The following is a 15,407-nucleotide window of genomic DNA, read 5'->3' as shown; positions in this document are numbered from 1 at the left end:
TTCGTCTGGTCAGCTAACATTACTGCCAAGCAGGTGAAATATAGAGTGATATTGTGGTTTTAGCTGACTTGTGTCGCCTCACTGTTTTGAGTGATGCTCGTTCAGGTATATTGAGAGCGAGCAAGCGCGAGCCCGACGCTGACTTTCGTTGATTTCACGGCCACAGGTGTCGCTGTTAAGAAGCATTTCTGAAAGTTACAAATAGTCCCTTTAAGAACAAGTTTCATTTTTCTGTGTTTGTTGTTGTAATACTCATTCCAGCCACAAGAGGCTGTATTGAATCACTACTCCATGTCATAAATCAACCCTGTCTCCTACAAAATGACGTTCCCATACAACTAATCTGTATTCTCAATTAGGTTTCGATCACGGTCACACTTGAATAAACTTCTATTTGATGAAGTCTACTGTGGGAACATGTCGGCTGGCTTCGTGAAGATGAATCGTATATAGATATAAACGGCTCATTCTAAGCCGACAAAAATACAATTATTATTTTCAGGTGATTTAAGATGATCCCGTTAAATGCTACACACTGCTCCTTTAATGTATTCAGTACAACATGAAAGAATCTTCTCATCTTATTCTTTGTGATATTTTAAAAGTTCCCTAAAAATTGATGACATTGATGATATTAATGACGAGGACTTTCCCCCCCTCACCTCTTTTCCTCTTAAGTTTCCTCCTGCGCTGCTTGTTGACGAAGAAGGCAGCAATCGTGCTGAACAGGACAGCTGCCGCCAGGAAACAGATGGTGGCCACGATGCCGGCCACTAAGGGCCGTGCCAGTCCACGGTCCTCCACTATATCTGGAGGAGGGAAGAAGTCTGTGGGGTGAGGAGGAAAGTTAGTCAGGGATGTAAAGCTGGTTGAAGTCACGGTGTAGAAGCAAAATGAAAAGGATGTAAGAAAAAAAAGAGGGACATGACAGTTTGCAGTTGGACGTGTGCAGGCACAGATGTGGCCGACCCAGAGGTGCAGGAAACGACAGACTAATGGAAGAGGCAAGCAAACGGAATAAAGAAATTGCATAGCTCTCCACCTTCACCAGTAGGGGGCAGCAGAGTACCTCCAGAGATCCTAAGAGCAAATCCTGTCTATAAATGCTCCCAACAGCTGCTCTTACCAAGTGATGTGTACCCAGTGACCTCTGCAGAGGAGTGACATCAAAACACACTTCCAGTATTTGCGACGGAGAAAAGACAGGCTTTGATAAATCTTCTTCTTTTTTTTAGCACAAAGTGGCCCGCACAACCCGAGGAAGACAGGCAGAACGATGATGTCATATTTTTTCAGGGTGGTACAAAGGAGCGTGCATGTAAAGAGAGCTTAAATTTAATAGTGCTGAGTGGGTAAAAATGTAAAGTTGGGAGTTGCTGCGTGTGCATTACATCGACAGCCCCTCCTCAGCTCAGAAGTGTTCAGATTGCCCGAGGTTAGAGATGTAGGTTACTGCCGGATGTTGCTGGGTTGGATCCCAGCATTGACAAGAAAAGCTCCTCTGAATTCGAGGCGGTATGCAGCGTTTCAAGATTGTGTTATAGAGGACCAAACTATAATGCATTATGTGATGTAATGGCTCACCTGTGCTGGACACTCCTACTATGTTGCTAGGCTCGCTGATCATGTCATCCATGACGGCCATGACGCGGAACTCGTACCACGCCTCCTAGGAGCAGGGGAACAGAGACGTATAAGTTCAGAAGGTTAAGTCATGTCTGTTGTCAGAAAGGCAAATAATGCATTAAAATATGACTATAAGTTACAGAGATTCAGTCAGTGTCTTGCTCAAGGACACTTCAGCAGGGTGCAACACCTACTTTACTTTACTGTCGGTGTAACACTAAGAAACCATCTGATAAATATGCTGTGTTGTCATCTGAAACGTTTCCCACACTGTCAGGCAAAGAGAATTTTGATTGTAAAGAAATGTGTCATTACCAAACATCACATCACCACTTATATATGCAGACATACAGTATAATGCACTTAAGGTATGTGCGGCGAGGGAATTGTATGAGCTAGGTGCATCGTGCGTGTGGTGAGCTGGAGAGGAGTGTGTGTGGGTGTTTGCTGTGCAATGGAGGAAGAGATAAAAGCATCTGCATAGAGCTGACGGTAGTTAGATTAAAGAAAGAAGCTCATGGCAGGAGAATTAGCCAACATGCACAAAGATGTGAAATGCTGTAAAAGAAGTATTGTGTCCGAACTCACAAATCAGTTCTTTGCTGTAGTAAAATTCAACGTCCTCTAAAAAAGCATATTGTATTCATAATTCATATCGATGTAGTGTATTACAACGTTTCTAACTTCATTCAGTTCTCTCTTCTCGCTCAGCTGCAGACCTGCAGGAGTAAACAGCATGTGTTGTGTTCTGCACGTTAGACACAACATAATAAGAGTAAGAACCAGAAATGGCACAAAGTAAAAAACCCTCAGAGATGGTTAGAAAGTGAGCAGAGTCAGCATGTGCACACCTGCATTGTTACTATGACAACCAAGGTGGATATGTGCAGCACATTACCATACGCATGAAGAGTCTGATCTGGGTAATCGAGAGCATTAACTGCACAAGTTGAAAAACAAATCAACTTCACCTGCGCTCTGAACATATACACCAATCAGCCATAACATTATAGGTCAGCACGGGCACCCTGACCGGTCTGCGGCTACGCAGCCCCATACGCAACAAACTGCGATGCACCGTGTGTTCTGACACCTTTCTATTGGAACCAGCATTAACATTTTCAGCCATTTGAACTACAGGATCGGACATTCTATTGGATCGGACAACACGGGCCAGCCTTCGCTCCCCACGTGCATCAATGAGCCTCGGGTCTGACCCTGTCGCCGGTTCACCGGATTTCCTTCTTTGGACCACTTTTGGTAGATCCTGATCACTGCAGACCGGGAACATCCCACAAGAGCTGCAGTTCTGGAGATGCTCTGACCCGGTCGTCTAGCCAGCACTATTTGGCCCTTGTCAAAGTCGCTCACATCCTTACGCTTGCTTGCTTCCAACACAAAGTTCAAAGTTCAAAATGTTCACTTGCTGCATAATATATCCGACCCACTGCCAGGTGCCATGGTAACGAGATAATCAATGTTATTCACGTCACCTGTCAGCGGTCTTAATGTTACGGCTGATCGGTGTATGTAGCCTCAGTGTTGAGTTTTACTCATGTATTAGATAAAGTTGTTTTTTTTTCTACACTGTGAAACAGAGCAGACCTTACTGTTATTTTTTGTTTTCGCACCTTCAGTAACGGTTTAGGAAAGGGAGCCAAATCTGAACGGCTTGTTGAATCACATGTTTTCTGATCTAAGCAGCCCTGGTTCGTCTTATTTCACACACTGTAAATCCGAATTCGCTCACTCCACTTAAAAATGTATTGGAAACAGCTTGCACTCAAAAGTTTTAGTTTAGTACAATACAGTAAAAGTTTTGAGTACATTACACCCAAAATAATTGTGTCACATGTTTCTAAAATGCTTGATATGATAGTCTAACACATAATAATAGTATTTTTCCTGTCTACAGTAGTGTATTCAGTGGTGTATACCTTTGACTCTGTAAATGGAAAGGCATATTTAAGCCTCTACTACGTCCCAGACATCTCTTTAGCCTGGAACTGGCAGATGTAGGTCTTATGTCTTAAGTCCACAGTCCGTGTCCTCTCTTTTACCTGTATGAGATCCCGGGCGAGCAAGTCCGTCTCCCCGGCAGGAATGCTGTCATCCAAGACCTCCCATCGCTCCCCCAGGCGAAACTCCATGACATAATGCTGGACAGGTGCTGTATGATTGGCAGGCGGGATCCAGGTGAGCAGGACTCCCTGCTGCGTGCGATTGGCTGTGAGGCACCGTGGTGGGGTAAGCAGCACCAATGGTTCAGGGGTACTTATAGGAAATACTGAAAGAGCACATTAGGGTTGAGAATGTCTGTGAGTGCCTCGGTTCAGTGAGCATTTCTACCAGCATGACACCAATGAATCAGCCCCCCCTTTACACTTTGACTGTGACTGGGTGGCATCGCCGACACATGCATACAATTAACACTTCATCTCTGAATCCTTGCATCCTTTAGAATCATTTCATAAACATTTCATCTTGCTAGCTCGTCTTGCTTTTCTTTTGCTTCAATAAAAAGAACTAAGCTTGAATAAATGTGTTGTTATATCTGACTTGCAAATGAATGAGGATTTTAAAGGAGAGAAAGACAAAAGCAACCCCTGCAGGCTGAATGCTTTGGCTGGCACAGAAGGTGAAGAAGCATGAATAGTTATCCCAATTTACAGCACGTCACTTATCTTTAAGTAATAATCTGTGACAGCTTCATTTATACTTATTAAATGTCCCTTTCCTCAGTGCTGTGAGGATCATTCCTGTATCATGCATAATGATTCAAAGCCTAGTTTAAGCTGTTACATTGTGGTTCAGATAATCTGTTTTTATCTATGATACAACATAACGGGGCATTGTCAGAGAAAGTTGTTGCAAAAGTTTGAACAATTGATTGACTACCTGTCAACGACAAATTTACTCTGCTGTCGTTCATGAATATTAATTCTGTAAGCAGCAAGAATAACACAACTTGACTATCTTAATATCTGGTTAATGGATTCTTAAGATGCCAAAGAAGGTTTTGTGGAAGAAAAAACAAGTAGTAGGCTGTGTCCTTTTACTGTTAAAGGTCCCATATCATGCTCATTTTCAGGTTCATACTTGTATTTTGTGTTTCTACTAGAACATGTTTACATGCTGTAATGTTAAAAAAAAACTTTATTTTCCTCATACGGTCTGCCTGAATATACCTGTATTCACCCTCTGTCTGAAACGCTCCGTTTTAGTGCAATTCAACAGAATTGCGTTGCTAGGCAACAGTTTGGGTCCATATTTACTTCCTGTCAGCTGATGTTGTTCACATACACTGCAACAGGAAATAAACTGGGACACATTTAGAATTTTTATGTTTAAAACCATGTAATGATCTATATAATTGTATATTTGTGACATCACAAATGGACAGAAATCCTGACGGCTTGTTTGAAACACACAACTTCTGAATACGGGCTGTGTGTATTTCTTTGTATATTGAGTGTTTTGATAGTTTAACAGTATTTATAAAGCACTTAAACCTGCTTTATAAAATGAAAGACATGACAATCTCACTTTATAATTATATCAACCTTTCAATAGTTCTTCAACATCATTCTTTAAGTTTTCATTTGGCACAAAAACCCTTAAGATATGAAAAAGATGCAGAAACAGAAAAGATTCTGAATGTTTTGTTTCAAGTAACGAGCTTTCTGCTCATTCGACTTGCACGCCTGTCAAAGCCGTTTTATTCTTGGATCCCTTTGTCGCAGTCAAGCAGCAGTGAGTATACTCACCTAGTGTGTTCACAGTGACAACCTCGCTGAAAGGTCCTGTGCCAAGCTTGTTTTGGGCCAGGATGCTGAACTGGTACGTCGTCTCTGGCTCCAAGCCGGGAACCACCATCCAGTCGTGGCCTCCAGGCACGGGCATGGAAAGCCAGTCATGTGGACCTAAACGCTCCCTCTTCAGCCTGCACAGGAGTCACCATGAGAGGAGGTGGGTGGACAGACAGACAGGAAAGATTTAAAAAAGATTGAGGTAAAAGTCTACTTCCTGTTTATGATATATGGTAGTCTATACAAAGATACAATCTGGTAAAGTCTTAAAGGGGACATATGGAACCTTCCAACCCACAAACTGTGAAATAAAACTCAGTCTCTTTTTTGTGGTTTGCCTGGATCAGAAAACAACGAGCCAATCAGATTTGTCTTCCCTTCCTACAGTATATCACTTGCAGGCTCATTAGAAGCCCACAGCTTGAGATCTACCTTTGCAAAGGTGCACCATATTTTTCTCATAAGCCACTCAGAGCAGACTGGACTTTTTCGGGAGGGGGGCATTAAGAGACAGGCGCTGAAACAAAGTGTTTCAGACAGAGGCTGAAAGCTATAGAGTATGAACCTAAAACTGAGCAGGATATGTCCCCTTTAAGTCTTTTCTCAGCATCGTTATTATCACACAGTTTTGCACATTACAGTGTAACGTAATGCAACATAAACAGTTATAGTCTCATCATAACCTTGTGTAATTCTATAATCAAATATTTATTTCATGATTTTTTTTTTCCACTTCAATCACAACATGACTTTCACTTGATGGTAATAAGGCCATGCTGCGCTCAGCTTTGCGGTTTGCTCTTTGCCCATGCCGCACATTCAGCGTTGACTGCATCTGAGCACTAGATAAAGCAGAAAACGAAGGTTACGATACCGTAACCCTAGTTCTATAAGCAAAGGCGGAGCCCTCGCCGGGACTCTATGTGTAATACTACTTCTCCAATCACGTGCATGAGTTGGCCCACTGAGATCTGCATAAATATATAATATAATAATAAATATAATAATATATAACCGAATATGTGCGTCAGGCATGTCCACTGGTTGTTGCCGGCTGACCCCCCCTGCAGAAACCGCTTCAGGAGAGGGTGAACAAAGACCGTTCTGTCGCCAAAACCCTCGTGGCAGAATGAAATGGCTGCTGCATACACTTTAATAGTGGCATGATGCAGTCCTCTATCCATCAGACACTGTGAAAAGGAAAGAACAGACCCAACTGAAAAGGACAGGGGATCTAGCCTTCTTTCTTTGCACCAGCGTTGGAACCCAAACACTTTGCCTTGTAGCAGGCAGTGGTGGATCCTATACAACCTGTACAGACGATCCAACCCTCCTCAGCCTGTCCCTCTCAGAAGCCAAGCCTGGACAGGATGGCCCAGTGTGGGCATCGCACCTATTGGCTGGCCCGCCTCCTGCGACAGAGTCCACCAGAACTGGAGAATGGTCCGGGGCTGGGTCACCAACTGAGTCAGTTCTGCGTACCATGGCGCAGAGAAATGACTGACAACTGCTCCCGCCTCACTCTCTCCAGTAGGGGAGGGATGAGATGGAGCAGTAAAAAGGTGTAAAGCAGCTTTCTTGGCCATGGCACGTGTGCAAATGCGTCCAACCCCAGGGGTGGGTCGTCCTTCCGTTACAGGGAGAACCAAAGAGCGCAGCGATGGTGCGTCGGCTAGAAAATAGATCCACTTCCGCTCTCCCGAACCGGGACCAAATCTGCCTCACCACCGTGGGTCCAAGCGAAGGCTGGCAAACCACCTCTGCAGGCGCTGCATGTGGCACCACCGGGTGAGTAGCTAAGAACCACAGCGCCTGCATGACAGTCGACGTCGTCACCGTCACCCTCCAACTGCCTGCAGCAGGGCCGTCCGTCTGTGTTCTGATAGAGTAGCCCACAGTTTGCTTGTATCGAGCACAACCCCTAGATACTCCACCTGTAGGGGGCGGCTCTTCTTCCAATTGATCGCAAATCCCAACTTGGTTAGGAGTAAGATCAATTTGGCTGTGTGAATCATCGCCCATTCCTTGGACTTGGCCATGACAAAATGAGGTTGTCTGGATAAAAGTAGACCAGCGAATAGCTGAATGGTAGTCTGTTATACTCGTAGGCGATCCCCTTGAAGGTGAAACGCAAGAATGTCCTGTGTTTCGTGACACACCTGGAAGAAAACCTGAATGCTTAGTCCTATTTTGAACATGAGGTAGTTGTGCATTCTGGTGGTCGAAATAAGTATTACAACACCAAACACTTAAAATAAATAAATAATAATGTTCTGTTTTATTGACTAGAATGACAAGAGGTATGTTTCCACTTCCCTCCTGCATCATGTGACATGGGAAGCTTTGGTTAAATCCAGCGGTGGAATGTAACTAAGTACATTTACTCAAGTTGTTAAAAGTCTCTGGGAAGGATCACATGACCACACCTGAACGCACTGGAGACGCATTGAGGACACACTGAGATCGGATCTTTCAGACCACAGTCAGAGGTGGTCCGTGCCACATATGGCCACATTCTTTTAGAAGTTTGTACGCGAATGTGTCCATGACCACATTAAGGACCGCCTACTCATCTGATGTCCCGCTGGGATCCGCTGGGATCCGCGGGGTCTCTGCGCTCCTCAGTTGAATAAACAGGCAGACGCGAGCGTTTGTCTGCATAGAAACGGCTTCTGTGCTCTGCTGTATCCTGCTGGTACAACTGTATTCTATTAAAATATATATCTTATCTATAGGCTACACATCTACAGACTATCAGACTAGGCCCGGGAAGTGCATTATTATCAGCTGACACCCGCTCTCTCTCATCCCCGGCTTTCTGAAACTCTGTACCAGTGGAAGTGAGATCGGATCACATGTGGAGACGCATTGAAATGCCAGGTGTGAACAGACGTACTTAAAGCTGTCCATTTGTGATCCGATCACTCAGGACGCATGTTAATGCCAGTTCCTGAACAGGGCCTAACCAAATGTCTGGAGTTCTTGCAGCTACACAGACTGACCGAGGAGCCAAGCAGCAGGGAACCCCCGTAGCCACACCTCCTCTGGTTAAAGGAGAAGCAGAGCTTCCTCAAAGCTATAAGGGGAGCTCTTGACCAACCTCCAGTCTGCTATGTTGGAAGAAAAACTGAAATTAATGGAATTGGAGGAAATCCGGAGACAACAGGAAGAGGAATGTAAGCTGAGAATTTCTACAGAGAACTAGATAACTAAGTGTGTGAGGCCACAAGAGAAGCAGGTTGAGGAGGCCACACTAGTATCTAGCCTTTATAGATCTACTTTAGTTACACACCCATCAGCCAAAATGCAGATGGCTCTCTTGTAGACCTGGGTTAAAACAGAATACTTCATACTCCTTCAGGAAGATGAAATACTGTATTTATTTAGACACTTTGATATGTATTAACCTCTTGCATCCCAAACCAGATGAAGATCAACCATAGAGTTCATTTCTTTTTTACTACACCTAAATTTTACGCAGTAAAGTGTGATTAAGATAGATTTTACCATGCCAATCATGGCTGAAATCTCAAGTCATTAAAAGAAAAAGAAACATTTCAACCCAGGCCTTTTCCCTAGTCAAGCAAAGCAGCAGCAGCAGCAGCGGCGGCGGCGGCAGCAGCGGCGGCAGCAGCGGCGGCAGCAGCGGCGGCAGCAGCGGCGGCAGCAGCAGCAGGTAGGGAAACGTTGGGTCATGTTCAGTTTAGTTGCAACTGCGTTTTCCTCCAAGAAAAATCCAAGATTAGAGATGAAAACTCACTCACACTGGATCGCCGTGTATTTCCATCTCTACGTTTTCACAACTGTTTTGAACACAACCCTGGAAAAAGACATTTTCAGAAACAACAGAGGAACATATTGGAAGAAGAAAGAAGCAGGAAGCAAAGCATGCTGGGATGACTCACACATGGCCATACCAGACTGAGAATGTCTGCTGGAAGCCTCCATCGTAGGCCACCTCCCAGGACACATTGGCCCAGGTGGCGGATGGCGCCACATGGATGCTGGTGGGGGCATGGGGGCTTGTGCCTGCAGGGAGGGAAAGACGTGAGAAAGGTGGTGTTACTGAGTAGCCTTGCTGTGATACAGTACATTAATTTCATTTCACTTGTCAAATAGATTAACTGTGAGCTGGAAATATTTTAGGTTGCATGAATAATGTAACCTCCACAATGAGTTGTTACCTGTCAAATGTAAATAATGTAAGTAAAAGTGCAAAGAATAATTTCTCCATCCAAAATTCTCAATAACTGAATGCATTCAACCACTGTTGTTACTGCACCATTGTATACTGCTGCACCTGGCACAGTTATTACACAATCTAGCTCTACAGTTCATTGTACACTGTGTCAGTTTATGCAGCGTGAAGTCATTTGTGTACCTATGACTTGGACGTGCGTGCTGGCAGTGATGCTTGTGGCAACGTTGGTGGCAACACACTCCCACTCCCCGTGGTCCTCCTTTGTGAGTGACTTGAACTGTAAGCTGCCTCGGGGCAGGACATTGTGCTTGCTTTTACTGGGCTTCCCGACCTGCAGTCAAACCCGTAAAAAAGAAAGACAAGAGTCAGCCGATGACGGAGAGACGGAGAGAAAGGTGCAGAACAGGTTGGAACGTGCAACATACAGGCCACACAGCAGGGACAGTTTACCAGCTTTTACAAATATCAATCTCACATCTACTACAACAACATCGCTTTCAATATCTAATTTAAGAATCAAATTACACAGAAGTGGGAGACAAAAACAATAGTTAATCGCACAACAAGCGCGGTTAAACATGCCTCATAGTCAAGCAAACAATCTAATACGTTCCCTTGATTGCATATTTTATAGACATCGTTAAAATATGATTAGAAATTCTGAAATGAAAATCAGAGCACCCACTACAGGCACCGTTTTTCAGACGTGAATACTTCTCAATGGAAAACTCTGAATGTGACTTCAGACAACGTGAAGTTGTGATTAACAAACAGAAGATCTGGCAGCTAAATGATACACATACAGTAGGCAGGTGGGGTGTAGAGTGTGGAAGGTGTCTTACCTTCCTCCATGTGATGTTGGGAAAGGGGTCTCCCTCCGCCTCACATGGGATGACCAGCTCTCTCCCGGCCTCCTGCCTGTACTCCCCTCCAGGAACCACTGAGAATTTGGGAGGGTCCTACCCCAGGAGTGAAGCCACCAAAACAGGTAAGTAAAAACTGATGAGTTGCCTCCTGGATGCATCAGAGCTGTTATTGCTATTTTGGGATCATTTAAATGCACAGTTACTATCGCGGGTGTACCTTTAGCACCAGGGGAGCGGGAGGGGACCATCCCATGGAACCCAGGGCGTTGTAAGGCATGCAGGTATAGGTGCCGAGAGAGTCCTCCGTCACCTCTGCCACGCGGATTCTTCCGTCGTCCATTTGGCTCCAACCAGGGTACTGTGGACGGAGAAGTCATGGACTGTGTGTAAGGAAAATTAATGTTTTGTTAAAGACCAATTATAATGGTTCTTATACTATCAATTACTCAGGTGTACTATATCCTTTCACTTAAATAAGAGACAGAGGAGCACAGTGAAAACGAAAGGATGAAATGAAAAATCAATTAAGAAGCTTCAACCGAAGAAATGATGCATTGGTTTCCAGTCTGAGGGCGGCGTAAAGTGAGCACCAGCACCAGCTCACCTTTTCTATCCGGAGAGGGAGGCCATCTTTCTTCCACTTAACCAGAGTTACAGGGGGGTTGGCATCTACAGGACAGCGGATGAAGCCGGGCAGACCGATGGCCACGTATATGACAGATGGCATGTTTACCACACGGGCAGGATCTGGTGGAAAACCAGAGATAAAACAGGGCTTTTTTACAGAATTGGGCAGGTCCGCCATCGGCGCCCCGTTCTCTTCACAGATGACAGCAGGTTCACACTGAGCACATGTGACAGGCGTGAAAGAGTCTGGAGACGCCGTGGTGAACGTTATGCTGCCTGTAACATCACTCAGCATGACCGGTTTGGGCGGTGGGTCAGTGATGGTCTGGAGAGGCGTATCCTTGGAGGGTCGCACAGACCTCCCTGTCATAGACAACAGTGTCCTGATTGCTGTCGGTACCGGGATGAAATCCTCAGACCGATTATCAGACCTTACGCTGGTGCAGTGGGCCCTGGGTTCCTCCTGGTGCAGGACAACGCCCGGCCTCATGTGGCCAGAGTGTTTGGGCAGCTCCTGGATGATGAAGGTGTTGATGCCATTGACTGGCCCTCACGTTCCCCTGAAATCCAATCGCGCACCTATGGGACGTTATGTATCGGTGCATCCGACGCCGCCAAGTACCGCCACAGACTCTCCAGGAGCTCACTGATGCCCTGATCCAGGTCTGGGAGGAGATCCCCCAGTTGTTGTCGGTAGTGCATACAAGCAGGCGCGGGCCGTACACACTACTGAGTCACATTATGAGTTGGATCAGCCTGTGATTACAATCTTTTACTTTGATTTTGGGTGTGATTTTGAATCCAGCCCTCAGTGGGTTGATTATTTTGGTTTCCATTGACCTTTACATAATTTTGTTCTCAACAAATTATACAATGCACATCAGTAAAGATTTTACACTTGATTTCTACACGTTCATCAAGATGTGATGTGTGCTTTCAGTGTTCCCTTAAACAGTATTAAATCTAATCAGAACTGATTCCAAAGCTAAATGTGTCTATTGACATAAATGTTTGTTATTGTATCCTGTTGAAAATGTTGAAAAAATTAAACTATTGTCACATTCAGTTTATAAGAATCACAGTACATCACCTGACCTGCCTCGCCTCAATCAATCGAATCAGCTCTTAAATGCTAAAAGCTGTATTACTATAGTTCCCTTCACACTCCCTCCCTTAAGTCTTAAATAATTGGGATTCGATATGGTCGAGCTATACCCTTTGGGCAATGATGGGCAAACGAGGAAAAAAAAGGAGTCCATCTGGTGGAAGAAAGGGGCTAAGAGGAGGAAAAGGTAGGGGGAAAAAGAGGAAAAGCTAAAACTTCTCCTTCCTAAACCCTGAATTCTGCAGAAAAGGTGAGAGAACAGCATGATTCCTAAATGAGGTCAAGGAGGGAAAATATTCAAAGTAGGCACTGAGGAGGAGAAATTGTACGAGTGAGACGAGGAGGAGGGGTGAGGAAGAGGAGTGAGAGCTATCAGTGCAGCGGTGGAGGAAAGACGAGCGAGGCTGAGCACGAGCGTGGGAAAGAGGACAGGTGAGAGAGAGAGAGAGAGATGTGACTAGATGACGTAAGGTAGAGAGGAGCCGCTGGAGGAGAGAGGAGCATTAGGCAGTGTGACTGTGAATACAATAAAGGAGGCAAAACGGCATTAATCTGGCATTACAAAGGAGAGATGAGCGAGTGAGCGATGAAAGAGTGAGTGAATGACTGCATGACGCGATGAGATAGAGGGATTGAAACACTGTGAGAGATTGATTGCCAGAACAACTTTGTAGTACAGCTGCCGTCCTCTGAAGTCCTTACCGCCGGCCCGCCAGCGCTCTGCCACAAAGAGCCCAGAGGAGCGCCGCCACCGGCACCACAGACAAGAATATCAGCCAAGTTTCTAAATATAGCCTCAGACAGCGCTATCGCACACGACACGCTGGTTCCCACTGCAAGATGCTTTAGGGAAGTTATTCACTGGTAAGCGTTTCAGGGAGGAAGACTGAGGGAGGACGGAGAGGATAGGAGACTGTGGGAGAGAGATTTAAACAGAATGAAGCAGAAGAGAGAGAGAAAAGGGGGCAGGAAAAACAAACGGGGAGGATTGAGAGAACGGGATAAAGAGGGGAAATGATGAGAATAAGAGGAAAGAATAGCACAGAGAGACGGAGAGATCACTCTGCAGTCTGACAGAGAAAAGTCCTCGGTCTTACAGCGATGATGTAATCCCCCCTCTCACTTCTCCCTCCCTCTCACGACTGGTGTTCCTCCGTTCGTCACACACACTCACACACACCACAATGTAAAGTACAGCCATCAAAGGAGGCAGGAGAGCGAAGGGATGCAAAATTTCCGTTGCCTTGACTACTGCCAGTGGCCCGACACCGGTCGACAAGGCTAAAAATCTCAGAGCTCGTCCTGCCTGCCTGCCTGCCTGTCTGTCTGTCTGCTCCAAATAAGAGCCAGATGCTTTTCCAATGTGACAAATTCACCAGGCGTCATGATTCTACAGCTCCGAGTGACTGATGGACTGAGCAGGTGTTTTATGGGAGGAGAGAATAAGGAGGCGGCACCCCGTAATGAAGACAGAGGGACGGAGAAATAGAGACGCGTCGGTGTGCATATGAATATATAGCCTACATAAATGAGCACAAATGAGAAATGACTAGAGAGAGAGAGGGAGAGGGAGGCGAGGGAGAGAGAGGGAGAAGGACGAAGAGGCAGAAAGCATGAAAACTAGAAGTTTGTCGTTTGGATGGGATTGGCTGAGAAGTGGAAAGAGTTAGCCTGGAGGCCGGTAAAATGCGGATCCGTTCCACAGTGCAGAGGAGGGTTTGTGGACATGCAGCTCTACAGCAGTGTCAGATTTGACCCTCCTGCTGCTGACCAGAAACTTGGATAAGCCTTTGGGTGAAACTGGTGTCCCTTCTCAACAATATAGAGATCAGGATTAGTCATTTAATGTGCTACTCTATTTAAGCTAAAATGCGTCAATATAGCAGCGGTGTAAAGATTAACCGACGCCTAGTCTTAGATATGGATACATCGATTCAAAACTATAAATCCGACTCAACTTTTGAGAGGAATCAGGTCAAAAATCAATGCAATAAAATCTGAAATAGCTCCACCTCCAGCATGATTAGCCCTTGGGTATTGGATATAGTAGGGGTGTAACAATTCATCTACTACATCGATGAATCGATTTATATTCCTACGATCCAACTACATCGATAGGTGCTCGGCAAGTCATCCTTCACGGGAGACGTATATCGATATAAAATCGATTTGAAACGCAAAAATCAACTGTATCGATACTAAGGATTTGCACCTTGTATTTAAGGACGACAAACGTTGTATGGAAGTGTTTTTTAGCACTTGTATTAGTACAGAAATGTTAAACGTTACTCCGGTTCACTCTCCAGACATGTACAAGCACGCATCCATGGCGTGCATGCAGACGAACCGCGCACTGGACTCCTCGCTCTCTCACCCGGTAGCGGCGTGGAGAGAGACGGGCACCGGTCTGCATGAACTGGCTGCATGTTTCAGGCGCTATCAATCCACTCGACGAGGGCGGCTTCACCCACCTGCCCTTTCCCCGTGCACTGACGTTTCATTCAGAGAAAATGACTTCCCTTTCCCCGTCATGATATCGATGTGCACGCAGCATCAGCCTCACGTATCCAGCCGGAGAGCAGACGGTCCGCGAGGCAGATTATCATGACGGGAGTAAAGTTAAAAAAAAAACAGAAATTCAACTAACGTTAGTCTAACATAGTTTTAAAATGTTTTATGAAAAGACCCCAAATGAACACTGTAGGTGAACTACTTGATTACTATCAGCAGATTATTTAAACAGTGTTTGTATAGGAATGATTCTGTCCCAAGCTGTTTGATCACTATCAGCTGTTTGATCACTATCAGCGGTTGATCTCTGTATTATTGATCTACCGTTTATATTGAAAATGAGGACAGAAGCAGCAGGTTAAACCACTGTTCATTTAACCTGAATAGAAGTTGGTTTGCTTACAAGAACTTTGAGGAATCCTGACCTGTACTTTCCAGTATCAGATATTTATTTCACAGTCACACTGATTGAATTTTTGGCAAAAAAAAGTTACTGTATCAATTTCAGATCATTGAATCGCTCTAGATGAGCCAAATATCATCCTTGAATCGTATCAGAACCATGGAAATCGTATTGTATCGTTGTAAAAATGTATCGTTACATCCCTAGGATGTAGGTATTATTAGTACAGAGTTGAGGTGTCCGTTGCTTTGACCAAAAT

At 45.0% G+C, this 15,407-nt stretch overlaps 1 protein-coding gene across 3 annotated transcripts in view; it reads right to left on the bottom strand.

The window, feature by feature from the left end:
- The window catches only part of igsf9bb (immunoglobulin superfamily, member 9Bb), a 76,666-nt gene that overhangs the window by 16,050 nt on the left and 45,209 nt on the right, over positions 1–15,407 (bottom strand). For 2 of the 3 annotated variants that reach the window (XM_037749449.1, XM_037749451.1), the window contains exons 8-16: positions 11,107–11,249; positions 10,720–10,860; positions 10,479–10,595; positions 9,817–9,967; positions 9,341–9,464; positions 5,394–5,569; positions 3,687–3,913; positions 1,585–1,669; positions 663–827 (exon numbers count right to left, since the gene is read on the bottom strand). In XM_037749449.1, the coding sequence (XP_037605377.1) occupies positions 663–827; positions 1,585–1,669; positions 3,687–3,913; positions 5,394–5,569; positions 9,341–9,464; positions 9,817–9,967; positions 10,479–10,595; positions 10,720–10,860; positions 11,107–11,249 (1,329 nt within the window). The remainder of the gene's footprint in view (positions 1–662; positions 828–1,584; positions 1,670–3,686; positions 3,914–5,393; positions 5,570–9,340; positions 9,465–9,816; positions 9,968–10,478; positions 10,596–10,719; positions 10,861–11,106; positions 11,250–15,407) is intronic. The other variant, XM_037749450.1, reaches the window with a different exon arrangement.

Source organism: Sebastes umbrosus, chromosome 17, assembly GCF_015220745.1.
Source record: "Sebastes umbrosus isolate fSebUmb1 chromosome 17, fSebUmb1.pri, whole genome shotgun sequence".
Classification (NCBI taxonomy): domain Eukaryota; kingdom Metazoa; phylum Chordata; class Actinopteri; order Perciformes; family Sebastidae; genus Sebastes; species Sebastes umbrosus.
The sequence above is the reverse complement of the archived record's forward strand: the minus strand, read 5'-3'. Positions and strand labels throughout refer to the sequence as shown.